General features: G+C 48.7%; 1 protein-coding gene across 1 annotated transcript in view; it reads right to left on the bottom strand.

The window, feature by feature from the left end:
- The window catches only part of ASAP3 (ArfGAP with SH3 domain, ankyrin repeat and PH domain 3), a 69,079-nt gene that overhangs the window by 21,035 nt on the left and 20,315 nt on the right, over positions 1-27,729 (bottom strand). The window contains 9 exon segments of the mRNA XM_020983059.2: positions 1,322-1,431; positions 1,673-1,759; positions 2,981-3,056; positions 3,524-3,609; positions 4,324-4,435; positions 10,206-10,255; positions 15,577-15,651; positions 16,693-16,838; positions 16,998-17,070. Of these exon segments, the coding sequence (XP_020838718.1) occupies positions 1,322-1,431; positions 1,673-1,759; positions 2,981-3,056; positions 3,524-3,609; positions 4,324-4,435; positions 10,206-10,255; positions 15,577-15,651; positions 16,693-16,838; positions 16,998-17,070 (815 nt within the window).

Raw genomic sequence — 27,729 nt, 5'->3', positions numbered from 1 at the left:
GGCACATAGCAGGCTCTTAACAGACACCGGTTTCCTTTCTTCCTTAGCACAGTGCCTGGCACATAGTAGGCTCTTAATAAATGCATGTTTCCTTCCTTCCTCAGCACAGTGCCTGGCACATAGTAGGCTCTTAATAGATACCGGTTTCCTTTCTTCCTCAGCACAGTGCCTGGCACACAGTAGGCTCTTAATAAATTCTTGTTTCCTTCCTTCCTCAACACAGTGCCTGGCACATAGCAGGCTCTTAATGCATGGTTCCTTCCTTCCTCAGCACAGTGCCTGGCACACAGCAGGCTCTTAATAGATACTGGTTTCCTCTCTTTCTTAGCACAGTGCCTGGCACATAGCAGGCTCTTCATAGACACTTATTTCCTTCCGTGGCACGGTGCCCAACACACAGAAGGCACTAAATAAATAATTAGCTGCAACATGGCCAGAGAACTGACATCAAAGTCAGAAGGACAAATCCTGCTTCTGTCCCATAATCCCCGAGTGGCCCCAGGTCAGTCACTTCACCTCGTGGGGCTCTAGGCAATTCTCTGTGCTGCAGAGAAGGGGCCCATTTGCACTGTTGGAGGGGATTTTCTCACCTGGAAGTTCCCTACTCCAGTGAAAGCCCAGGTCCAGTCCCCGTTCCCAACATGGACCTTAAAGTTTCACAAAATACTTTGCTCGTCACCACCCCGTGAGGTTGATCCTACAGAGATCATTCTTTCCATTTTCCAGACGAGGAGACTGAGGTTCAGAGAGGACAAGGGATTCACCACTGGTCGCACTAGTCATGATCAGAGGCTGGGTCTGAAGCCTGGTCCTCCTCACTCTACCCACAGTGCCATGCTACTTCCTCTCTGGGCCTGTTTGTCTTCTGAGGTCCCTTCTCACTATCAAACCCGTGGCCAGCGTTATCTCCACGAGATGCAGCGTGGCACAGCCTCCAGGTCTGGGTCAAGCCCGCTCTGCCTTGTACTTGTCCCGTGACCCTGCGCCAATCGCTCCCCTGTTCTGCGTCGAAGGAAACTCCCCAAGACTATGAATTGGAATGAAGTCATTGGGGGAATGCTTCCTACACCTACACATCGCAGGTCTGATTTTGTTTTTAAATACTCATCTTACTGATGAGGAGACCAAGGTGATGAGCCTCACCTGGGGTCACCGAGTGGCTAAGAGTCAGAGCTAGGATTCCCACCCCAGCAGGCCTACGGATGTCCAGAGCAGTCCTCTCGCCCTGACACTCTGTAACTTGACCATCAGCTTTGGGACAGTCAATGCAAACACACGCAGCACAGCCAGACCCAGAATCCCCCTCCCTACCCAGACTCACCCGTCACTCTTCTTGTACAGAAAGCCTGACTTCTCTGTGCCAAACTGCTTATTCCCCTGGTGCTGGTGAATGCTGTAGCCGCTCCCAGAATTCTTCCGACTTGAGCTTTCCTGCTCCGTCACCCAAAGGCCAAAGGTTAGAGGGTCTGGCTCGGTGGGGGTCCATCCTTGGGGTAAAGGGACGGGGGTCCTGCCCTGGGGAAGCCTCCTTGGGGGACGGGGAGGGAGTCTCCCTTGTAACTTGCTATTCACTTGGACAGTGGCTCATTCAGGAGGGCTCTGGCTGGCCTGGGGAGGGGGTGCTCGGGGTGGAGTGGGGGAGGGCTCATGAGCTCTCAGCTCAGGGCCTGACCTCTCTGTTCTCCAGCTGCAGGGCACCCCGGAGAGAGTCCCGGATCTGTGTGAGCTTCTGAATGTCCTCCTCATGGGCCTGGTGCAGCTGGGGAAGGAAGAAGGCAGGCTGCAGCTGCCAACCCTAGCCAGGCTTCCCCAGCCCTGGCAGCTGCTGCTGCTGCCCGGAGCCTGCACAAGGGCTGGCCTCACCATGTCTGTGGGCAGGACCTCCCCTGCAGACAAGGACTGCACTGACTGTGCTTACAGGAGTATACATGGATGGGCACAGGAGAGAGTTATCATGGGCGCATGGGCCAGACTTATCACATACACTGTGTACTGCGTAGCTTTCCAGGCATAGGAGCCAGACTCATCCATTCCTCCCTCTCTCTATCCCTCCATCCATCTCTTTCTCCCTCTATCCTTACAGCCATTTCTCTCTCCCTCTCTCTCCCTCCATTCATTCCTCTCTCCATCCTTCTTTTCTTCCATCTATCCTACCCTCTCTCCCTCCATCCATCCTTCCATCCATTTCTCCCTCCTTCTCTCTCCCTCCATCTATCCTTCCCTCCCTCCATTCCTCCCTCCCTCCACCCATCCATTCATTTCACCACATTTTAGAAAGGATCCCAACCATGTTTCACCTCACTCATGCCCAGATTCAATCTCCGTATTCTTCCTTCTTGGCCGCTATTTGCTATCTTGGAGAACCCTTCACCTGGACATCTTCCTCTTCTGATTGGTGACTCCCACCCCAGGGCCCCCATTTTTACTAAAGACCACAGTCATGCTTCACCTCCCTCTCACCAGACTCTCGGTCCAGAACCCCTCTCCTTCTCCTTGATTACAGCATTGCCCTGATTTGAAAACTCTTCTTCCCCCACCCCCTGCTTTCCACATCGGCAGGGACTGTCTTTTTATATTTGTATTCTCAGTGCTTAGAACAATGCCTAGCATACATTAAGCGCTTAACAAATGCTTGTTGACTTGCCTTGCCTTCCACCATTAGTGTGTAAGCTTCTTGAGGGCAAGGACTATCATGTTTGCTGTATTTGAATTTCCAAGACTTATCACAGTGCTTGGCACATAGTAAGTGCTTGATAAATGCTCCATCCATCCATCCATCCACCCATCCACCCATCCACCCATCCACCCACCCACCCATCCATCCATCCACCCACCCATCCACCCACCCATCCATCCACCCATCCATCCACCCATCCATCCATCCACCCATCCATCCATCCATCCACCCATCCATCCATCCATCCACCTATCTATTCATTTAACAATGGCAGCTGGCCATTGTAACAGAGTTGTAACTTACCGAATGCACTGAGGCTGCCAATTTCTCTATGAAGGGAGACAGGCTTTGAGCTGCCTTCCAGCCATCTTGGAAAAAGCTAAGGGTTTTCAGAGGGCAAAAGAGGGAAGGATAAACAGACATACAGATGGACAGGTGGATGGATGGATGGATGGTTGGACAGACAAAATGAGAGACAGAGATCAGAAGGAGAAAAAGGAAGGTGGCTCAGAGCATCATATGGTACCTAGGGATATAGGGCCACTTTACCTTCTCCCTGCCCCCCCAGGGCAGAGATGGAAAGGAAGGGGCACAGCTCACCTTACCTAAGGTGAAAGTTGGGGACTGTCAGAGGACACCCCCTCCCCCAGCATTGCTCCCCACCCCCATCACCAGCCAGAATGATGGCTGACTAAAAATATCCAGAACAGATTTGCTGGGTCATGACCCAACCAAGAAGGACTCTTGATCTCAGGCTCCTAATCCCTTCCTATGGCCTGGAGAGGGCCCCAGAGCATGAGGGCCAGATGGGGAGGGGGGGGAGCTGAGCTTGTTCCAAACACCTACTTGTGCTGGGCGTGGAAAAATTTAATGAGGCTCTGCAGGAAGTCAGGACCTTGTTTCATCTGGCTCTCGCTGGCTTTTAGCAGGTACTAAGGGAAAGGGGGATGGGGAGAAGGAGCCAGGGAGACGTTAGCCAGAACTCTTGCCTCCCTCACCTTTGCCCCTTTCCCATTTCTTCCCAGCCTGGGTCCAGGAGCTGGCTAGAGGAGTAGGCCTGAGAACTAGGGTCACTGGTGGGTGGGAGGGGCGGCTGCTATCTGGAGAGACGGCCGAGTGGAAAGACACTGGGGGTTGAATCTTGGCTAACCCCTCCCCCCTTCCTTTGTGAACTCTGGTTTCCTCATTTCTAAAATGAAAATAATAACATCTGCGTGACCTACTTTACTGGATTGTTATCATTTTTCCTTATTTTTTTAAAATTACTTTTGCTGGATTATTATTAGGCAAGCACCCATAACCATGTGTTACCATTTTCATTCTTGGGGACAAGAGCCTGCAGATAACCTGCTCTAGCACAAAGGCTGGGACCTTGAGACAACAGGTTCCCTGAGGTCGCCTCACTGCTCCTGCCCTAGTCAGCCCGTTCTTGCCCTGGTGCCAGGCAGACATCAGCCTTCTCTGGCCCTGTGTCATCTGACACCGAATCACAGGGGTATCCCTACCCGAGGATATTAGAGCTGAAAGGGGCCTGAAAGACCTTGGGGCCTGGATCCTAGGCCATCGGCCTCTTGGGCCCACACGGGGATCCCAGATGGGCCCACTGGCATGCCCAGAGAGCACCCATCGGGCACACACCATCCCACCTCACACATGTGCAGTTGGAAGACCCGCCGCTCTCTCTGGGTGTCCTGAGCCGCCTCTCCAGGACTCCCTCCAGGCATTCTGGACCGCTCCTTCTCCTTCTCCAGCCTGGCCCTGGAGACCACACAGGGAGAAAAGCCTGTAAGAGCCCGTCTACCCTCAGCTCTTATCATCTCTGAGGAGTATCACAGCTTTATTGATGTACTGATTGAGGTCAGCAAAACCATAAAATGTCAGAGCTGGAGGGGAGGACCTTAGAACCCAGGATGCCATAGCTGGGAGGGACCTTAGAACACAGGATGCCAGAGCTGGGAGGGGTCATAGAACACAGAATGCCAGAGCTGGGAGGGGCCTTAGAACACAGGATGTCAGAGCTGGGAGGGCCCTTAGAACACAGGGTGTCAGAGCTGGGAGGGCCCTTAGAACACAGGGTGTCAGAGCTGGGAGGGGCCTTAGAACACAAGATATCAGAGCTGGGAGGAGCTGGAAAGAACTTTAAAACACAGATGCTACCTCTGCCACTTTCTAGCTTAGCTGTGTGACCATGGGTAAGTCACTTAACCACTCTGAGCCTCAATCTCTTCACCTGTAGAGAGGGGATAATCTTACCTACCAAACACTCCCTTAACAGAGACACTGTGAGAATCAAACAATAACATATATAGAACTTTGCAAACCTTAAAGCACCATATAAATGTAATCCTTATTATGATCATCACCTCCATGTGTTCTTAACCTAGAGTCCAGAAACTCGGTTTGGTTTGTTTGTTCTTAATTGTGATCATTACCTTTCCACATAATTGGCTTCCTTTGTAATTCTATGTTGTTTAATATAATCCCTATTCTGTTCTAGGCATTGAAAAACTGACTCCAAGATGGGGTTCCTGGGCTGTCCCACACTGTCCAAGGAGGGGTCCAGGACACACAGAACAGGTTAGGACACCCCGGTCAAATCAGGGGATCTGATTCACACATTCGTTCCACAAGTTTTAAAAAACTGGGTCCCCAGGGTGGCTTGTCCCAGATAATAACTGGCATTCATATAGGGCTTACCATACATTATCATATTTAAACCGTATAATAATCTCACGATTAAGTTCTTGTGTTCAGTTATTTCAGTCCTTTCTGACTCTTCGTGACCCATTTGGGGTTTTCTTGGCAAAAATACTGGACGGGTTTGCCATTTCCTTCTCCAGCTCATTTTACAGATGAGGAAACTAAGGCAAACAGGTTAAGTGACTTGCCCAGGGTCACACAGCTAGTAAGAGTCTGAGGCCAGATTTGAACTCAGGTCTTCCTGACTCCAGGCCTGGCCTTCTATCCACTGTACTACCTAGCTGCTCCATGATTAAGTTTTACAGGTATTATTATCTCCATTTTACAGAGGCTTAGAGAGAGCTGGAGACGTGGCCAGGGTCCCCAAACCAGTATCAGAGGCATGACTTGAGCCCAGGTCTTCCTAATTCCAAGTACGTTGCTCTGTCCCTGGTAACCTGGCCCTTGCCCAGGCCACATGGCAAGGCCTGAGGCTCCAGTGCCTGAGCACAGCTGATTTTATTCCCCGCTCCAGAGGATCCCGAGCTGATCAACCAGGACAGTCCCCTCACTGCAGACAGAAGGGAGACCCTCAAGGGACAGGGACCACACTTCTCACTCTAGACTCCAACACCCACAGTGAAATTCAGAGACCCCGTGCTCACCCTGGCCTTGGAGAGGTCCCCACCCAACAGGAGTTACTGCCTTATTAAACTTAACACAGAGGGACAGGGATGGGCGCTGGGCGGTCACCGGTATAGGAACTCAAAGATGAGGACAATCAATCCCTTCTGACAGTGCAGGCTGCCACCTTCTTGGTAACCTACAGGTTTAGAGTTTCCTGAAATACTGAGAGGTCTGCCCAGGGTCAGAAGCAGAACTTGAACCCAGTTCTTCATGGTTGGTTTTTTTTTCCCAAAACAACAACATCACCAAACCACTGTACATAACAAACATTCAGAGTTTCTTATACAATCCTCATTCCTTTTTGCATCTTTTCCCTCCTGGCCCTGATCCTGGCTTCTTGGACTTCGAAACTATGTTCCCTTCTTTTTTTCTTGTCCTTTCAATCCCCACTCTCCACCCCCTTTATCACTCCTTTGATGTATTACTTTCCCCCATTAGAATTAAACTCCTTGGGGGCAGAGACTGTCTTTTGCTTGTAAGTATCCTTAGTGCTTAGCAAGGTGCCTGACACATAAGACCTTAATCTTCCTTCCTTCCTTCTCGCCCTCTCTCCTTCTCTTCCTTCTTCACTCCTCCCCCCCTTCCTTCCCTTCCTTCCTCCCTCCCTTCTTCCCTTCTTTTCTTTCCTCCCTCCCTCCTTTCCTTCCTTTCATTTCTCATTCTCTTCTTTCCTTCCTCTCCCTCCCTCCCTTCCTCCTTTCTTTCTTTTCTCCCTCTCTTCCTTCCTTCCTCCCTCCCTCCCTTCTCCTCTTCCTTCCTCCCTCTCTGCCTTCCTTCTTTCCTTCCTTCCCAAACAACCATGTATTTAACTACTTGGCCTACATTTGAACTTATTCTCTTTACATTTATTCTATATATACTATTTTGTGCACAGGCCTCCCCCATTGAAGAAGCTAAGCTCCTGGAACACAGGGATTGTTTCATTCATCATTTCTGTACTCCTCGTCCCCAGCACAGGCCCTGCTGGCACATAGCAGACACTTAAGAAAGCCTTGCTGATTGACTTTATTTGTGGACCATTGCTAAATTCATGATAGCAAAGAAGCTTTTTGACAAAGGAGACCCCGCCCAGACAGCCAGGCTACGAGGCACATTTCCCCAGCTCTGCTCTGGCTGTTTGGGGCCCAGGATCCGGACCCACCCTTCTGCTCGTCCTTGGAGCCTGCCAGCTCCACCCCCAGCCACCTGCTGCAATCAGTCTCCTTCTTGGAGGCCCAGCACGGTCCCCAAGTGCTCCAGAAACCCTTCCCCCAACTGGAAATGCTCTCTCTCCACTCTCGGCTAGCACTCTCTGGACTATTTTAATAATCTATTTTAATTTGCATTATAATTAAAGCATAATTTAAAAACATGAGGCTGCTGGGGTGTGGTGGATGGAGAGCTCATCTCTGAGTCAGGAAGACCTGAGGTCATATCCCACTTCTCTCTGTGTACCCCACACAAGTCTCTAATATCACAGAAGGGTGCCGACCTGCATCGTAGAGGGATTTTCCTCACCTGGGAGATCCCTATATCACTGAAGTCCCAGATCCTGCCCCTATTCCTATCCCTGTAATTAAACTGGAAAGGACACCAGATTTGATGCTGCTACTAAATTAACTGTGTGCCCCCTCTAAGCCTCAGTTTGCTCATCTGTAAAATGAAGGCATTAGACTGCATGAACTCTCAGGCCTCCTCCAGTTCTAACTGCTACAAACGATGTGTCCACGTCTCCTCTTCCCTACTGGATTGCTATAATCCCTGAAGGTTAGGCCAGAGTCTCATTTATTTTTGTCTCCCCCAAGTGCCCATCATAGGGCTTTACACAGATGTGCTTAATAAATGTGCCTGTTAAATTTGACTCTACATGGTTCCCTCCCCTACGCCCCCAGGTGGCGGCTTCCTTCTGAGACCCTGAGGCCTGGAGTGGGGTGGAGGCCAATTCTGGAATGGCCAGAGCAAATTCACTCCAGAAGTGCTCAGGGGATGCCCGCTGAGTCCAGAGACACGTCAGGCCCTGAAGGTCGTTATCCCCTTCACAAAGGATGTCTAGAGGACGGGAAATGCCAGGCCCTGTGCCCTGGGCCCTGCTCGGGGAAGGCCTGCCAGCAACATGTATTAATCCACCACTATCTTTCTATGGGCTTCAGGATCCTGAAAGCTAAAATCAGGGGGCTGGACTTTGATCTCTGAGGGTCCTCCCAGCTTGGACGTCCTATTGTCTAAAAATGTGGTCTGACATTCTGTGCTCCAAAGGCCCTTCCAGCCCTGGCCTTCAGTGCTTGGAGATCTGTCCCTGCTCTAATAGTCTCTGTTTTACGTACGGTCCCTCCCAATTCTTACATTCTGTGTTCTAAGGGCCCTCTCAGCTCTGACCTTCTGTGTTCTAAGGGCTCTCCCAGCTCTGAAATTCTGTATTCTAAGGGTTCTCCCAGTTCTGACATCCTGTGTTCTAAAGGCCCTCCTAGCTCTGACATCCTGTGTTCTAAGGGCTCTCCCAGCTCTCACATCCTGTGTTCTAAAGGCCCTCCCAGCTCTGAAATCCTGTGTTCTAAAGGCCTCCCAGCTCTGACATCCTGTGTTCTAAGGGCTCTCCCAGCTCTCACATCCTGTGTTCTAAAGGCCCTCCCAGCTCTGAAATCCTGTGTTCTAAAGGCCTCCCAGTTCTGACATCCTGTGTTCTAAGGGCTCTCCCAGCTCTGAGATCCTGTGTTCTAAGGGCTCTCCCAGTTCTGACATCCTGTGTTCTAAGGGCCCTCCCAGCTTTGACATCCTCTGTTCTAAGGGCCCTCCCAATTCTGACATCCTGTGTTCTAAAGGCTCTCCCAGCTCTGACATTCTGTGTTCTAAAGGCCCTCCCAGCTCTGAGATCCTGTGTTCTAAGGGCCCTCCCAGCTCTGACATCCTCTGTTCTAAGGGCTCTCCCAGTTCTGACATCCTGTGTTCTAAAGGCCCTCCCAGCTCTGACATCCTGTGTTCTAAGAGCCCTCCCAGCTCTGACATCCTCTGTTCTAAGGGCCCTCCCAGTTCTGACATCCTGTGTTCTAAAGGCTCTCCCAGCTCTGACATTCTGTGTTCTAAAGGCTCTCCCAGCTCTGACATTCTGTGTTCTAAGGGCCCTCCCAGCTCTGACATCATTGTCATCGTTGTCATCATCATCTCACTACCATTTATAAAGCACCTACTATGTGCTAGGCACTGTGCTAAGCAAATATCATCTCATTTACAAATATCATCTCATTTGATCATAGGATCACACATGTTGAGTCAGAAGGGACCTTAGAGGTCATCCAGTACAACCCCCTCATTTTACAGATGATGAAACTGAGACCCAGAGAAGGTGTCTTGCCTAAAGTCATACAGGTAGAAGTAACAAAACTAGGATTTGAACCCAGGTCCTCTGAGCCCAAAGCCTGTGCTCTCACCACTGTATACACTACCAATAGGCCCTAAGTTTCCTCCTCTATAAAATGAGAGGACTGGAATACCAGCCTCTGGATGGCTTCTAGCTCTAAATATTTGCTCTTGTGATCTCTGTGAGGCCAGGACTTACCACGGATAAGACCCTGGCCTGGACCCCACTCTCCTGGCTGCAGAACAACCCTGGGATGTGCACACTAGGGAAGCCCAGGTATAAAGCAAACCCCCTGAGATGGTCTAGGGATTATGATCCAGGCTCTGAACCAAATATAGGGAAGACGCTGGCAGCCACACCAGGCTTTATTTGCTGAGCCCAGATTCGGCATTCAATGCCCCTGCCGGGGCCTCCGTAGAGGAGGCCTTGCCCCGCTTTTCTTCCTCGGAGAAGGAAAGGATGTGTGGCCTTGCCAGCTGACTCAGCTCTTACAATCAGGAAGCTTGGTTTTTGTTTTTTATTTTTAAAAGTCTTTCACCTAAGTCCCTCCTGCTACAACAGGAGTCCTCTCTGCCTCCAGAAGCCCCATCAGAGAGTAGCGAGGGAGAGAGAGGCCGTGTGACTGGTAGAAGAGTACTGGGCTCAAGCCCTTGCCAAACTCTCTGAGCCTCAGTCTCCCCATCTGTAAGACAGGAATAACTACTGCCCCAGTGGTGGTGTGAGAGATGGACGTGTGAACCTTGAAGGAAGGTTACCCTATGATTATTACTGCTCTGATGAAGAAGGTGGCAGATTCTTGGGGCAGCCCATCTCCCCGAGAACACTTACATTTTGGCTTCGTAGTCTTTCCACGCCTTCTCCACCTGCTTCCTGGAATCCTGTAGTTCGAGAAAAAGAGGATCACAAAAGGGGCTTGGTCAAGGACCCCAGCACAACTCAAGCCTCTCTGTGGCTTTAGGGGATTGTCCCCATGCCATGATCCCTAGGGTCTGACTGTGAAAACAGCCCCCCATATTCCTGGAGACTGACTTCATCCCTCCACCCTGACCAAGGTCCCTTCCCCAAGTCCTAAATACTTCCTCCAAATAAACCCCATCCCTCCACCTACCCACTGGCTGCCCGCCATGCCTGGAATGCTTTCTCTCATCTCTCTAGGCTTCCCTCAAGTCCTAGCTAAAATCCAACCTTCCACAGGGAGCCTTAATGTTACTGCCTTGGCTTTGTTGACCAATTATCTCCAATTTATGCTGTATGTAGCTTGTTTGTATGGAGCACTTGCACGTTGCCTCCTCCATTAGACTGTGAACTCCTGAAGGGGCAGGGCTGTCTTTTGCCTTACTTTGTATCCCAAGTGCTTCACACAGTGCCTGGCACACATCAAGTGCTTAATAAATGTTTACTGACTGACTGATCATGCTACCCTCCCCAGTCTTGACCCTGTGGCCCCTCAAATCTGCTCTTTCCCTCCACCCAGATCTCTGCATTCATTTTCCTAGTGCTGACAGTAATGCCCACAAAACCCGTCCCTCCAATTGACTCCATTTTGAGTTAATCCTTCCCATCCACTTGGTTGTGCTCCTGCCCTTACTTTTTGTAGACCCAGACCTCTGCAACCCTTCCCACACCTTACCTATTATGGTCTAAACTTTGCCATCTTCCTATATAAGAAAACAGAATCATAGGATCATTGGGTATAAGATCTAGAAGGAACCTTAGAACACAGAATGTCAGAGCTCAGCAAGACCTACAATATAGAGTATCAGAGGAGCTGGAAGGGCCTTAGAAAAGAGAATGTCAGAGCTTCAAGGGGCTTAGAACACAGAATGTCAGAAAGCTGGGAGGGGCCTTAGAACCCAAGTGTTAGGGCAAGAGGGTGGGGGGAGAAAAGAGGGAGCTTTAAGGAAAAAATGTCAGAGCTGGGATGGCCCTTAGAACAGGAATGTCATAGCTGAGAGGACCCTTAGAATATAGAATGTCAGAGCTGAGAGAGCCCTTTGAACCCACAATGACAGAGCTAGAGGGCTCTTAGAACACAGAATCTCAGAGCTGGGAGGGCCTTTAGAACACCGAATGTCAGAGCTAAGAAGACCCTTAGAACACGAAATGTCAGAGCTGGGAAGTGCCTTCAAACAGAGAATGTCAGAGCTAAGAGGGCCTTTAGAACACAAAATGTCAAGAGCTTCGAATGACCTTCCCACACAGAATGTCAGAGCTGGAAGAGATATTAGGAGAATGGTTCTTGATCAGGGGCCTGTAAACTTAAAAAAATTGTTCATAACTGTATTCCAATATAACCAGTTTCCTTTGCAATCCTATGTATTTTGTTTTACACACTTGAAAACATTAATCTAAGAAGGTCTACAGTCTTCACCAGAATGCTGGCAAGGGTGGTGGGGAGGAGGAAATGTGCCCATGACCAGCAGTGTAATCGAACCAGCTCAGACCAGCTTACAAGAGCAGACTGTTAGATTTTCAGGGTGAGCATTTAAACCTTGGAAATGGGCAGAGCTGGATGAAAGCGGGTGGCAGAGCCTGGCAGCTACATCAACCACCCCGTCCCTCCACACACAGACATGATGGGTGCCTGATTACTGAGCTAGGCGAGGTCCCTGTCCCTGTGGATACCCTGGCTCTGACCTCAGGCAGCAGCCCCGCTCAGACCCTGCAGTGGGGAGGATAGAAGAAGAAGCTGCCAGGGCGTGGGCAAACGGCAGTGACTTGAGATTCAGGAGACAGACTCACTAGGTTTGTGACCTGGAGTGAGCTGCTTTCCTTCCCCGGGCCTCAGTTTCCTCCTCTGCACCAGGAGAATAATCATCATAGGATCATAGGTTTTAGGACTAGAAATGGACTGAGTGATTGGCTAATCCAAACTCCTCCTTTTACAGACGAGGAAACCGAGACCCAGAAAGGTCAAATGTTTTGACCTCACCTGGGACCAGAGTCCTTGCCCTGCTTGACCCCATGGGCCAATGGAAGGGGAAGGGATCTGTAAACTGTGAAGTACCACGGCAGTGTCAGCTCCTCCCCCAGAGGGGAAAAGGGACTGGTTTTTAGAGCCTGACTCATTAGTACCTCCTGCAATGAGCCAGTGCTCAGGTAAGCAGCAATATACCTGGGTTTGAGCTGAGGGTGAATGGGGATAGGGAGAGCACGTGTGCATACGTACTGCTGGAGAGAGAAGAGACGTTGGAGATTACCTAAATATAACCTCATCATTTTATGGAGTGGGGAAACTGACCCCCAGGGAGGTTAAGCGCCTTGCTCAAATTTATCCAGCTTTACCAGAACCTCAGCCTGAGGTTTTCTGATTCCAAACCAGGTGGGTCCACTTTTCATGATTCCACCCCTTTCAAAATCCCAGGCCTTTTCATCTAGCTTTGATCCAAAGGGCTTACCTGGTACCTCAGTGTTGTAGCAAGCTGCTTTGGCTTACGGATGCAGAAACTGAGATATGAAGCACCCTGGCTGGGGGGTGCGGAGGACCACGGAGGGCTCTCAAGTGGCCCTGGGTCTCTACCCTGCCCTAAGAGAATTCCAAGTCGCTTAACCTCCCAAAGACTCGATTCCCTCTTCTGTAAAATGAGTCTGTCGGGTCATCACGAGGTCACAGACTTCAAAATGGAAGCAGACGCACAGGGTTATCTAGTCCAGCTCTCTCAAAGCAGAACAAAGGGTAAATAATAAAGGGAGGGGCAGCTAGGTGGCGCGGTGGAGTCAGGAGGACCTGAGTTCAAATCTTGTCTTAGACACATAACATCCCTAGTTGTATGACCCTGGGCAAGTCACTTAACCCCACTGCCTAGCAAAACACAAACAAACAAAACAAAAATAATAATAAAGGGAAGATCTGAGCCTGAGGCATCTAACTTTAAAGCCTGACATCTCCCGCTGTCTCACAGTTCTCTTACCACATGATCAGAAAGGCCTTGGACTCTAATAGGCTCTCAATGACTCCCAGGCCTAAGTTCTCTGGGGCTACTTCAGCCTCTGACGAGGGTGTGAGACCCTTCCCAGGACCTCCAGTTCAGTCGCCTCCACTCTTTGCACCTCAGAGGCAAGGCCAAGCCCAGGAGCCCAGAGGTGAGGCGCTCCCCACCCCTACTCTCCCTCATCCCCAGCCCCACCCACTTCAAAGAAAGCTGCCTGTCTGGTTTGGGCTGTTCACAGGCACTGGGAGAAGACTGCCCCGGAGCTGGGAGTAGGCCCTTGGGGAGGCAAACACAGCACATCTCTAGGGCTGTCCAGAGAACCCTTTGCCAGTAAGCTTTCTCCCTGGGGGGTCCTCTGAGCACCAGTCAGCCTCCACCCTCTAAGTCTGCCCTCCCCCTTCAGCCTCCTCATGTCAGGGTGACATCAGCGGCCACCTGGCTGATGGGGATGATGGGAAAGTTCTTCCCACAGTGTCCAGGCCCCACTCTGGCCTCCAAGTTCCTCCCTCTTCCCCTCACTGACACTGGAGTCCATGTTTCATGAAATCACGGAATATGCAGGAAGACTTTAGAGCACAGAACTTCAGCTTAGCTATTCTCAACAGTACAATGATCCAAGACAATTCTGTAGGACTCATGATGAAAGGTGGTGCCCATCTCCAGAGAGAGAACTGGTAGAGCCTGAATGCAGATCAAAGATAGTTTTTCTTTACTTTCTTTATTTTTCTTGCTTTTTTTCATGTTTTCTTTCACAGCATAGCTTACACGGAAATGTGCTTTGCATGACTACACATGCATAACCTATGTCAAATTGATTGCCTTCTCAAGGTGGGGGAGAGGAGGGAAAGAGAGAATTTGGAACTCAAAATCTGAAGAAAAAAAAAGAATGTTAAAATTGCTTTTACATGTAATTTGGAAAAAATATTAAATAATAAAAAAAGAAAAGAAAAATAGACAGCTCTGTTCTTGCTGGCAAAAACAAAGAACAAAGAACTTTAGACTGGGAAAGACTTTAGAACACAAAGTGTCAGAGCTGAGAGGGCCCTTAGAACACAGAATGTCAGAGCTGGGAGGGCCCTTAGGACACAGAATGTCAGAGCTGGGGTGGGGGGCTTTAGAACCCAGAATGTCAGAGCTAGAAGGACCCTTAGGACATAGGATGTCAGAGATGGAAGAGGCCTTAGAACCCAGAATGTCAGAGCTAGGAGAGGCCTTAGAACACAGGATGTCAGAGCTGGGAGGGCCCTTAGGACACAGAATGTCAGAGCTGGTGGGGGAGGGGGGCCCTTAGGATACAGAATGTCAGAACTGAGAAGGCCCTTGGGACACAGAATGTCAGAGCTGGGAGAGCTCTTAGGACACAGAATGTCAGAGCTGGTGGGGCGGGGGGCCCTTAGAACCCAGAATGTCAGATCTGGGAGGACCCTTATAACACAGGATGTCAGAGCTGGGAGAGGCCTTAGAACCCAGAATGGCAGAGCTGGGAGGACCCTTAGGACACAGAATGTCAGAGCTGGGAGAGCTCTTAGGATACAGAATGTCACAGCTGGGGTGGGGGGCTTTAGAACCCAGAATGTCAGAGCTGGGAGGACCCTTAGGACACAGGATGTCAGAGGTGGGAGAGGCCTTAGAACCCAGAATGGCAGAGCTGGGAGGACCCTTAGGACATAGGATGTCAGAGCTGGGAGAGGACTTAGAACCCAGAATGTCAGAGCTAGGAGAGGCCTTAGAACCCAGAATGGCAGAGTTGGTAAGGGCTTTAGGACACAGAATGGCAAAATTAGTGAGTCCTCCTGATGACTATCTGGCCACTGGACCCAGATGGCTCTGGAGGAGAAAGTGAGGCTGGTGACCTTGCACAGCCCTCCCTCACTCAAACCAAAGTCAGCTGTAAGTCATGTCATCACCTCCTTGATGTCATGGTCCTCTTCAAGAACAAAAGACACACACAACAACAACCAGCAAAACTAGTGGGGACTTCTTGGTGACGGTCAGCTGCCCGCTCCGTCCTGGTCTCTTCCTGTAGCATTTTTACTCCATCAGAGTGGGAAAAGAGTTCCTCTGAAAGTTACTTTCTCACTGAACTTAATGGAGTTGAGAGTGTCTTTCAAGCCCTAAACTTACCTCAGATAGGCCTTAAAACTTTCCCTATATTTTTCCTAGGAGGCACCATGGTGACCTCTCTCTAGAAGCCCTTGCCCCTGAACCTGAGGAGAGCCCAACCAGCTGCAGAGTCATGTACCTCTTTTTTCCCCCAAAAACCTCACCTGTCGGCCATCCCTCAGCTGCCCCTTCAGCAGGCTGTCCAGGGGGAAAGAGACAATGTTATTCAGGTTCTGCACCTGGAAGAAACAGAGAAGGAGGAACCATATCATTACAGATTTAGAAGCACCTAGTCCATTTCATAGAAGGGGAGACTGAGGCCCAGAGCAGTGATGTCATGTACCTAGTAAGCGTTAGAGCCAAGATTCAAAGGCCAGGGCCCCATCCCGAACCCTCCCTATTTCCTATCATCTAGCCCATACAACGGTCCTCACATCATTGGGTAATGTCCCGTGTACAGAAAAGGAAGGCCGAGTTCTGGTCTTGCTGCTAACACTTGCCAGATTCATGGCTACTGTTGAAACATTTCCTCTCTCTAGGCCTCAACTTCCTCAACTGTCATGAGACTTTCACTACATCCCTCACAAGGTCACAGTATGAAAAGGACTTTATAAACCTCTTGGGGAGTAACGATCAGGGGGCCTGGGTTCTAATCCCAGCTCTGCTACTTACTGCTCTGGGCCTCAGTTTCCTTATCTGTAAAAGGAAGGGCTTGTTCCACTAACAATAATGGTGTTTATTTACATTTGTACATACACACATGCATACAAATACATGTATATTACATATACACCATTTACATGGTGCATTGAGGTTTGCCTAACAGTTTATATATATGATTTCTCTTGAGCCTCAAAACAACCCAGGTGATAAAACTATCCTCTTTGTACAGGTGAGGAAACTGAGGCTGAGAGAGGAAGTCCTGGGTTCGAATCTCTTTTGAGACACTTACTAGCTACGTGACCCTAGGTAAGTCCCTTCTCTTCACAAGGCACTTGCATGGGATCACATAGCTAGTCTGAGCCTCAATTTCCTTCTCTAGAAAAGGGTTGGACTATGTTATCTAAAGACCCTTCCCACTCAAAATCTACGATCTTGTGACTTGTTCAGGGATGCAGTTAGGAAGCATGTGAGGAAGGATTTGAACTTGGGTCTTCTTGACTCCACGAAGCTCCACAGTCTTTGAACATTAACACTCTCCTCTAGCTCAGCTAGACCTTGCGGTCCTGAGGGAAGGAAGGGGGTGGGGCAGCAGGCCAGTCCATCTTCTCCGTCCTTACCAGGTTTTTGAAGAGGGCAGCCACCTCGCGGGTGAACACAGCCAGGTTCAGGAAGCCTGTGGATAGCTCATGGTTGTTCTGGGAGAGGTGGCTGTTGCCAAAGGTCTCCAGGGCCTCGCTGTACTGTTCCTCATTCTCCACATGGGCTAGGGAGGGAAGTCCGTGGGGTAGCTGTCAGCTGGGTCATGTCTTAGGCAGGGGGTATTGTTCTACTGAGTTAGCTGGGGGCTGGAGGGTGGGAAGGAGCAAGGAGGGCTTCTGGTTGTCACCACCACCCAGGCCACTGTAGCTGCCCCTTCACTCACCAAGGCCAGAGCTATGAATCGTCCGGACCGATTTCTTTATTCGCTGCAGGATGGCCTGGTCCCCTTCGAGGGTCTAAGAGGCAAAGAAAGAGGGTTCTGCAAGAGACTTAATAGGGCAGAGGGTCTTTCTTTCAAAACTAGAGCCCAAGTCCCCTGACAGGGTCACACAGAGACCACAGACCTCCTCTATCCAAGGGACAAGAGCCCTTTTCAGCCCCCCTCATAGAATCACAGGATTTCAGAGCTGGAAAACTCAGGGAATATCTGGTCCAAACTGTTAACTTCAAAGAAATCCTCTTCACAACACAGCAACAAGTGGTCATACAGTTTCCACCTGAAGGACATTAGTGATGGGGGCTCGCTACGTTTCCACACAGCTCATTATACTCCTCCTGAGTCTATGGAGACAACAAATCCTTTCCATCCAATACAGAACAATACAAAAAGCACATATTAAGTGTGTACTGCATGAAGAACCCTGTACTTGTCACTGGGAAAAGTACAATTTAGATGAGACAAAATAAAAACCCTGTTTTTGGGGCAGCTAGGTGGAGCAGTGAAAAGAGCTCTGGCCTTGGAGTCAAGAGGAAGTGAGTTCAAATCCAGCCTCAGACACTTAATACTTACTAGTTGTATGACCCTGGGCAAGTCACTTAATCCCGATTGCCTCACCAAAAAAAAAAAAGCAAAAAAAAAATCCCTGTTTTCTAGCAGCTTACAGTCAAGTATATATAGGCATATACATATACATACATATATATACACCTACACAGATCACTAATTCAGGCACTATTTTTTTCTTTATTTAGTATTTTGTTTTTCCCCAGTTACATGTAAAAATAATTTTTAACATTCCATTTTAAAACTTTGAGTTCCAAATTCTCTCCCTTCCTCCCTCTCCACCCCACCTCCACTGAGGAGGAAAGAAATTCAATAGAGGTTATACGTGTGTAGTCATGCAAAACACTTCCATCATAGTCATGTTGTGAAAAAATCAGGCAATATTAAACTATAATATCTCCACACAGGAGACCACAGACTCTTTATTCAGGGCTATGCTGGTCAATTTTTAATGTGAGTATTTTCACCCCAGAAATGGCAAACACTACAATCCAAGCTTTACTGATATTACTAAGTAATGGAGAAAATGCTAATAATGCAGATTAAATTAAAAGGTGTGTCATTAGCACATTCCTTATTCTAGAAACCCAGTTAAGAAGCATTTACCAGAGGACTCGGGCTCCCACTCCACCTGAGGCCTCAGAGGACACAGATCTTCCTGCTGTCCTGACCTAGGATGGGTGTGATTACTACTTCATTGACTTTGGACAGGTTACTTCACTTCCCCCTCAATTTCCTCATCACTGAAATAAAAGGAACAGCTTAGCTGGCCTCAGAGGTAGCTCTAGATGTACAATCTTAGGGTTCCCTATAAAAATTGGATATTTGGGGGCAGCGAAGTGGATAGAGCACTGAACCTGGATTCAGGAGGACCTGAGTTCAAATGTGTCCTCAGATACATAACACTTACTAGCTGTGTGACCCTGGGCAAGTCACTTAACCCCACTGCCTAGCCAAAAGAAAGAAAGAAAGAAAATTTGGATATTTGCCCGCATGTAGCAAAATGACAAAAGCCAGACATCCCTGAAAGTTTGGGTCAGGGGCAAGCACAGGGGAGCAGGTGGTATCTAGATATCCATGTTGGTGGTCTGATCACAGTGGGGAGATCCCTCCTTCCTAGCCATCTGTGTGTGCCTAAGGTGGGAATCAGGAAGACAGAGATTGATAGACACAAGGCCCAATACATCTAGGATGGACGTCGGACAAGGAGGCGGTAACTTGGAAGATGGAAAAGGGATCTCCATGAGGTAGATGAGCGAGAAGCTGGCCTTTATAGATGGGAACTCTACTCTGGTAGCATCAGTACTACCGTGGGGTTTGGAGATGTGTTTAAAGCACCTTCTTGGTTGTGCCTCAGAAGAGGTCGGCCTCACATATGATCACAAAATGTCCAAGCTGGAAGAGACCTCTCAGAAAACGAAGGTTTGATTGTACAAAGTAACAGCAATATTGTAATGACGATCAGCTGGGAAAGACTCAGCTACTCTGATCGAGACAGTGAACCAAGACAGCTCCAAAGGACTGATGATGAAAAATGCTCTCCACCTTCAGAGAGAGAGAGAGAGAGAGAGAGAGAGAGAGAGAGAGAGAGAGAGAGAGAGAGAGAGAGAGAGAGAGAGAGAGACAGAGAGAGAGACAGAGAGACAGAGACAGAGAGAGACAGAGAGAGAGAGAGACAGAGAGAGACAGAGAGAGAGAGAGACAGAGAGAGACAGAGAGAGACAGAGAGGAAAAAGAGGATGGGGGACAGAGAAAGGGGAGAGGGGGAGAAGGGGAGAGAGAAGAGACAGAGACAGAGAGAGAGACAGAGACAGAGAGAGAGAAGAGAGAGACAGAGGGAGAGCGAGAGACAGAGAGAGACAGCGAGAGAGAACTGATAAACTTTGAGTGAAAATGGAAGAATAATTTTTAAAATTTTCTTTATTTTTCTTGTTTTTTGTGTGTTTTCTTTTTCAACACAGCTAATGGAAAAATATGTTTTGCATGACTTCACATGTATAATTGGTATCATATTGCTTGCCTTCTTAAGGGGCAGGGGAAGAGAAGGAGGGAGGGAGAGAATCTAGAACTCAAAATGTTAAAAAATGGATGTTAAAAATTTCTTTACATGTGATTGGGAAATAACAAGATAAGTAAAAATATATTTTAAAAAAGAAAATGAAAGTTCATAGGATTAAAGATCAAGAGCTAGGAGAACACTAAGTCTAATAACCCCTTCATTTGATAGAAGAAGAAACTGAGGTCCAAGAATATTACATAACTTGTCTAAGATCACACAGCTAGTAAGTATCCAAGGTGGGATTTGAACCCAGGTCCTTTGACTCCAAAGCCAGTGCTTTGCCATATCTCTGGTTTTCTTCCAGACTCAGCTCAAACACCATCTCCTACATGAAGTGTTTACTGACCCCCACATCTACTAATGCCTGCCCTCCCTCAAACACTTTGAAAGTGGTATTGTATGTAGTCTGCATTTCCTTGTGTCTGTATGTGTGTTTTCCCACAGTTAGACTAGAAGCTCCTTGAGGACAAGTCTATTGCTCTTTTTGCATTTATATCTTTTTGTACTTGTACGTAGCAGTGCCTGCTACATAGTAACTGCTTAATAAATGTTTGTTTATTGATTTAATGCCACACTTCCTACCCTGATGTAAAAGGTGGGAACATTCTTGGAAAAGACCGTGTAAGAGTTAGAACAGAAATTGTAAGAACTGGGAGGGGCCTTAGAACACAGAACGTCAGGGCTGAGAAGGCTCTTAGAACCAAGAAAGTCAGAGCTGGGAGGGCCCTTAGAACACAGAATGTCAGAGCTGGAAAGAGTCTTAGAGCATAGAATGCCAGAGCTGGGAGGGCCCTTAGGACACAGAAGATCAGAGCATGGAGGGCCCTTAAAACATGGAATGTCAGAGCTGGGAAAGGCCCTTAGGACACAGAAGGTCAGAGCTGGGAGGGCCCTTAGAACACAGTGTCAGAGCTGGGAAGGCCTTTAAAACACAATGTTAGAGTAAAGGAAGTGAGAAAACCTTAAAACGTAGGAAAGGACCCAAGAACACCCCCAGATAAAGAGACTAAGGCTGGACAGGGAAGGGGATTGTCCAAAGTCCCAGAGTGAACTAGCCACAAAGCCCTGCCAGTCCTGACGCCCCATGCAGAACTCTGGCTCTGGCTTGGAAGGCTGCCAGGAAAGGGAGGTGGGGCCCTCAATGACAAGTGGGTGCCCCAAGCAGGCTGCTCTGCCCAGAGTCTAGAAATAGGCCAGTGGAAGAGAAAGAACGTGTGGGCCAGCATGTCCCCACTCCCCACCTGTCCTAACTCCCCCAGGGAAAAATGACCACATGAGCCCCTCAGTTTCTCTTCTCAGAGGGGCAGGGGTTTGTCTGCAAAGGGCCTCTTGGGAAGCCTCCCTCCCTTAAGCCTCAGGCCGCATTCCTGCCCCGGGCACTGCCTCTCCTGGTTTTCCCCCGCAGCCCTTCCCTGCCTTTGAGCCCTGCAGAAGACAGTCTGCCTTGGGACTCCACAGAGTCACGGGCAGCCATCAGAGAAGTGACAATCAGAGAGCTGGGGAGCGTGACTCGGTCTGGTGGAAAGAACATGGAACTGGGAGTTGGAGAACCTGGGCTAGAGTCTCCAGAGACTGCCCCTGACTACCCATGGGACCTTAGACAAACCACTTAAACCACCATACAATACAACATGATGAACATTTACTAAGAGCGAAGGCACTGTGCTAAAGCACTGGGGCAGGGGGTACCCCCCAAAAAAACAAGAGAGAGAAAAAGAGGCAAATGAGTATGGGCCTCAGTTTCCCCATCTGTAAAACAGGGGAAGTTGGAAGAGATTATAAGCTCTCTTTCAGTTCTCAATCTTATGATTTTATGATATGGATGGATGCCAAGATTTGGGAAGGCCCCTGGTCCTGGAGCTGAGGGGAGCTTCTGTCATCAGAATCCTAAAGGAAAGGCTATATGAGAAACTACTTTAAATGGCATAGTACTGAAAATTTGGAGTCAGAGGACCCAGGTTCAAATCCTGACTGTGCCATTTACTATCAGTGTGACCTTGTGAGAATCACTTAATCTTGCTGGGCCTTGGTTTCCTCATCTGTAAAACGGGTTTGGAACAGATGACCTAGCTCCAGATCTATGATGCCTACCGGGGTACCTGCATTTTTTTAAAAGAGGAGGCCTAGGGGGCAGCTAGGTGGTGCAGTGGATAGAGCACTGGCCCTGGAGTCAGGAGGACCTGAGTTCAAATCCAGCCTCAGACACATAACACTCAGTAGCTGTGTGACCCTGGGCAAGTCACTTAACCCCACTGCCCTCACCAAAAAAAAAATGAAATAAAATAAAAGAGGAGGCCTGAAGAGCCAAGGCCTTAACTCAACCATAACAGTAAATAGTAAATAACAGTAAATAGCTTAGACTTGATAGCAAGCTTTATGGTTCATAAAGTACTTTTCCTCACAACAACCCTATAAGGTAGGTAGTGCGGGTACTATTATTGCCATTTCCAGTTAGAAAAATTAAGGTACAGAGAGGTACACTGGTTTGCCTGAGATCACACAGCTAAGAAGTGGCACCCCTAGGTTTTCTGACCCTAAACCTAGGTTTCTTTCTACTATGTCATTCTGCATATTCCAAGGAAGGAATGTCTAATGGTAGAATTTCAGGCAACAACACAGGCTAGCAGGATAGAGTCCTGGTTAATAATAACAATGGACATTTTACATAGTATGTCGAGTCTGCAAAGCTTCATGACAGCCCCATTCTGCAGATGAGGAAACTAAGGTGCAGACAAATGATTTGAACCCAGGTCTTCCAGATTCCAAGAGCAGAAGGCAATGGGAAGCTTACAGGCACAGCTCAGACCACGCACCTCACTGCCAAGGCCCAAGGCCAGGTAGCCTGGTGGGAGGAGGGCAGGGTTTCCAGAACACTCAGCAAACATCAGCTGCAGTTCCAGGGGCCATTTCTGCACGGGTGCCTTGGGATGTGACGGCTACCCCCCAGTCGCAGTGGGTCCATCAGCTCACTGCTCCCCCTCCTCCAACACTGACGAAAGAATGCTTGGATCTCCTTTCAGGGGAATCCTTCCACGGGTACCCCAGCAGCCTACTTTAAAAAGGGGTGGGGGAGGGGCCACATCTGGAAGAAGACTTTACTTCCATTGCTCAGACTCTGAAGAGAGAGGCGGCCACTGTCTCTAGCGCTCAGTTAAGTACATGTTGAATTGAACTGAATTGAATGTCACTGTCAAGTAGGTCTTAGAACATCATCATTGTCACAGACTGTCAGGACTGGGAGGGGCCTAAGAACATGGAATGTCAGGCATGGAAGACCCTTAGAACCCAGAATATCAGAGCTGGGAGGGTCCTTAGAACACAGGATGTCAGAGCTGGGAGGGCCCTTAGAACACAGGATGTCAGTGCTGGAAAGGCCCTTAGAACCCAGAATATCACAGCTGGGAGGGTCCTTAGAATACAGGATGTCAGAGCTGGGAGGGCCCTTAGAACCCAGAATATCAGAGCTGGGAGGGCCCTTAGAACCCAGGATGTCAGTGCTGGGAGGGACCTTAGAACACAGGGTGTCAGAGCTGGGAGGGCCCTTAGAACCCAGGATGTCAGAGCTGGGAGGGCCCTTAGAACCCAGAATGTCAGAGCTGGGAGGGCCCTTAGAACACAGGATGTCAGAGCTGGGAGGGCCCTTAGAACCCAGAATGTCAGAGCTGGCAGGGCCCTTAGAACCCAGGATGTCAGAGCTGGGAGGGCCCTTAGAACCCAGAATGTCAGGGCTGGGAGGGCGCTTAGAACACAGGGTGTCAGTGCTGGGAAGGCCTTTAGAACACAGGATATCAGAGCTGGGAGGGTCCTTAGAACACAGACCATCAGAGCCGTGAGGGGCCTTAGCACAGAGAATGTCAGAGTGGAAGAGCCCTTAGAACACGGAGTTTCAGATTCGGGAGGAATGTTAGTATGTTAAAGCTAGAAGAAACATTAAACCTTAGAATGTTGAGAAACCCCAGGAACCTCAGAACACTATGTGGAAAGAGCCCTCAATAGGTGCAGTCAGTATCATAGAAGGCGCTCTAGAACAGACTGTACCTACACAAGAATCCCCTCTACTACTATCCTGAGTCAAAAGTCCCAGGTTCAAATTCCAATTTTGACCCCTTCCTCTGCAACCTCGGGCCATTCACCTTGAGCCCAGGTTTCCTCATTTGCCAAATGAGGATGACAGTATTTCCATGAGTACCCCACAGGGCTACTTCAGAGAAAGTGCTTTGTAAACCCTCAAGTGCCATCTATATTTGAATTGGAGAAATGTTAGTGAGTAGGGCCCTTAGCACACATTTACAGGGAAGAAAATGGATCCTAGAGAGAAGAGAAGCTGGACTGTGGCTAGTCAGGGGCAGGATGAGTCAGCCTTCTGGCTCCCGGGCCTTTCCCTCCATGGCCCAGTTTGGGTTGGCCCTTCCAGACAATGAAGCTATCTCTTTAAAAAAAATGTTTTTATCAATATATTTTGTTTTTACATCAACTTCATTTACAAACATATCTCTCTTTCTTCCTCTGCCCAGTAGACATTCCTTATAACAATTTTTCTTTTCTTTGTTTCTTTCTTCGTTTCTTTTTTTTTGGTAAGGCAATAGAGGTTAAGTGATTTGCCCAGAGTCACACAGCTAGTGAGTGTTATGTGTCTGAGGCCGGATTTGAACTCAGGTCCTCCTGACTCCAGGGCCAGTGCTCTATCCACTGCGCCACCTAGCTGCTCCAATTTTTTCTTTAAAGAGAAAAAAGCAACTCAGGAAAACTAACACATTAACTAATTTTGATAATAGATGCCATGTTCCATATCCATAGTCCACCCCCTCTCCAAAGAAGGGAGGGAGGTATCTTTTCTCTTCTGTCTAGGAATGAGAAGAAGCCTAGAGTATTGGGTCAAAGGGTGGCCTTTCTAGCCTCTGACTTGGCCTGGCTGTGTGACTGTGGCCAAGTGACTTAACCTCGGAGCCTTAGCCAACTGGCTAACACTAATGGGCACCTGGTGGTGAAAGGGACAGAGCCCTGGGACAGGGATAGTTCAAATTTGGCCTCAGACCTTATTAGCTTAGACAAATTAGCTGTGTGTCCTTGGGCAAGTCACTTAAACTCAGTTTCCTCAACTGTCAAATGGGGATAATAATATCACCTGGATTGTTGTGAGGATAAAAATGACATTTGTTAAGTGCCTGGGAACGTAGTAGGTACTATATGAATGCTAGCTGCTATTATAATTACTATTATTATTATTATTATTATTACGATGATAATGATGATGATGATGATGATAATGGTGTGCCGGCCTAAATTAATAGAGAGTTTTTTCATCTGGGAGTTCTCTATGCCAACAAAATCCCAGATCCAGACCCAATCCTTTCTCTAGGAATGTAGTATAATCTTGAAATGTTCGATTCATTTCTGGTATTTTTCTTCTACTCAGCCCACCCACCTTCTGTGGCCCTGGGTAAGAGGGGAGCTTTGCAGGCTCCTTTGTGGGTGGCCAAGGCAGGAGAAGGTGGGGAGTGGGGAATGCACAACCTTCCATCCTAATGACTTGGCAGCCTTCGACAAGCCAAGCCAGGCCAAGCCCATCGTCTGCTTGCTACCCCTCAGGAGAAAAGTGTGATGGATCATGGGTCCAAAGAAATCCTTGCAAACCCCACCTTCCCTTCTCAGTCTCCAAAGAGCCCCTTCCACCCACGAGGGAAGAGAACCTCTATCAACCAGAGCTGCCCCTTCTCTTGGGGGAGTCAAGGGAGAAAATGAGGGGAGAGGCTGAACTCGGGGGTTTCTAGCACCCCAACCAAACAGTTCTCTTTGTGGGCAAGACCTACCCTGAGGAGCCACAGGAGACAGAGAGCAGCCAAGGAGAAGGTGGCCTCACCAAGGAGGCAGACACTAAGAGGGGGGAAAGGATTAGAGAGGAGGGGATGCAGAGTGGACACAGAGGTGGCCTCAGGGCTGACCAGCTCAGGATGGCAATCTGAATAGACTCTCTACTGAAGCAATTTAGATTCTAAATTAAATGGTAAGTGGTAGGATTTTATTTCTTTTTAGTATTTACTCAGGGGCTCTGAAGTAGTATTTGTATATCCTTTCCCAGGGTCAGAAGACTCAGTTCCTTACCCAGGGCTCTCTAGCTCTGACCTGTGTTCTAAGGTCCCTCCCAGCTCTGACATTCTCTGTCCTAAGGCCCTCCCAGCTCTGACATCCTGTGTTCTGAGGCCCTTTCCAGCTCTGACATTCTCTGTCCTAAGGCCCTTCCCAGCTCTGACATCCTGTGTTCTGAGGCCCTTTCCAGCTCTGACATTCTGGGTTCTAAGGGCCATCCTAGTGTTCACACACTATAATCTAAGGCATCCTCTGGTTCCAGATCTCTCTAGCCATATCAAGTCTCTAATTATCCTCACAAAAATCTAACTTCTGCACAAAGGCAAAAATAGCAAAAACAGCAGAAGTTTTCAGGAACAGCCAAATACTTTTCGTTTGGATACATTTCCCTTCCACCCCCTGAGCGAGGCAGAGAAGGCAGGGCCCCAAAAGCTGGCTGGTTTCGAGGGAAACTCAGAACCCTTCCCGCAGAGCCCCCACTCCCCCATCCAAAGCCTGCCCGCCCGGCTGCAGCTCAGAAGGCTGCATTCTCTTTGAGCCAGGACCCCACCCAGCATCCTGGCTGCAGTTTCCTGTGGCTTCCAGCTCTCCGTCCTGCCAGTAACTGGGGCAATCAGAGTGGGATGGCCTGGATTCTGGAGCCAGGCCCCGACCCCCAGCCCCTCTCACATTTCACGTGGGAGTCCAGAGATGGGAGCCACGTGGCCAGCCTCCCCACTCTGGCCTTCCCCTAGGAACCCCGGCTATCCCCTAGAAAATGTCATGGCAGAGAAGAGAAAGAGGCACAGGAATTTCAAGGGGATTTTTCAAGAAACAGCACAGCTACATTACAGCTATCGGCAGAAGGACAGCAGGAGACCAAAGTCTTCAAGTTGGGACTTTCCCGGGGCAGGGGATTTTTTTTTTGTTATGATCCAAATTGCAGACCTTTTACTGACATCTGGGTGAACTTGGGCCTCAGTTTCCTCATTTGTAAAATGAAGGGGGCTATGTGAGGACACACAGGACACACTGAGGCAAATTGGAAAGAATGCTGGCCTTAGGGTCAGAGTGGACCTCCAACAGGTCATTTAATTTCTCCAGACCTCGGTTTCCTCATTTGTAAAGTGTGTGTGTATGTGGGGGGGGGGGTTAGACTAGGCTGCCTCTGAGATATCTTCTGGTTCTAGAGCTAGGATCACATGACAAGGAGGTTTCCAAGGGACCTTCCAGCTCCAAATTCCATGGTCATTTAGTATTTGTAAAAATAAATTTCCAGTGATCGCTTTTCGTTTTCCATCACCTACATTTCCCCTGGTATCCCTTTTCCTCTCTTTTCATAAGAACAACAGCCAGCATTTACATAGCACCTCACTATGTTCCAGGCACTATACTAAGGGCTTAAATTTTATCCCATTTGATTCTCACAAGTAGTACCTGGGAGGGAGGTACTACTATTATCCCCATTTTACAGATGAGGAAACTGAGGCAGACAGAGGATAAGTGACTTGTCCAGGGTCACACAGCTAATAAGTATCTGAGGCCAGATTTGAACTCAGGTCTTTCTGACTCCAGGCCTGGTGCTCTATCCACCGTATCATCGTCCTCTCCCAGAAAGCCATCCTATATAATAAAGAAGGGCATTTAATCTTGATGAAAAAAACTCATCAATGATACAGGTTCAAAATACCACACTGGGCCTCAGTTTCCACATCTGAAAAATGAGTAATTTGGACTAGATGAGCCCTTCAAGCTCTAAGTCCCGTGATGTTCCGATAAATTCAAACTCAGCTAATGTGTATGAAGTACCTACTCTGTGTGTGTGTGTGTGTGTGTGTGTGTGTGTGTGTGTGTGTAAGGCCCTGGGTTTAGGATTAAAAAGGGTGGGGGAGAGAATCACAGTGCCCTGCCTTCAAGGAGCTTAGAATCAATCTAGTGTGGGAACAGGGGATAAAATCTGTAGCTATAAGACGAACAAAGCACATT

Source organism: Phascolarctos cinereus, unplaced genomic scaffold (assembly GCF_003287225.1).
Source record: "Phascolarctos cinereus isolate Bilbo 61053 unplaced genomic scaffold, phaCin_HiC Scaffold_726;HRSCAF=1367, whole genome shotgun sequence".
NCBI classification, from domain to species: Eukaryota; Metazoa; Chordata; class Mammalia; order Diprotodontia; family Phascolarctidae; genus Phascolarctos; species Phascolarctos cinereus.
Note: the sequence above shows the minus strand (reverse complement) of the source record. Positions and strands in the feature narration are given on the sequence as shown.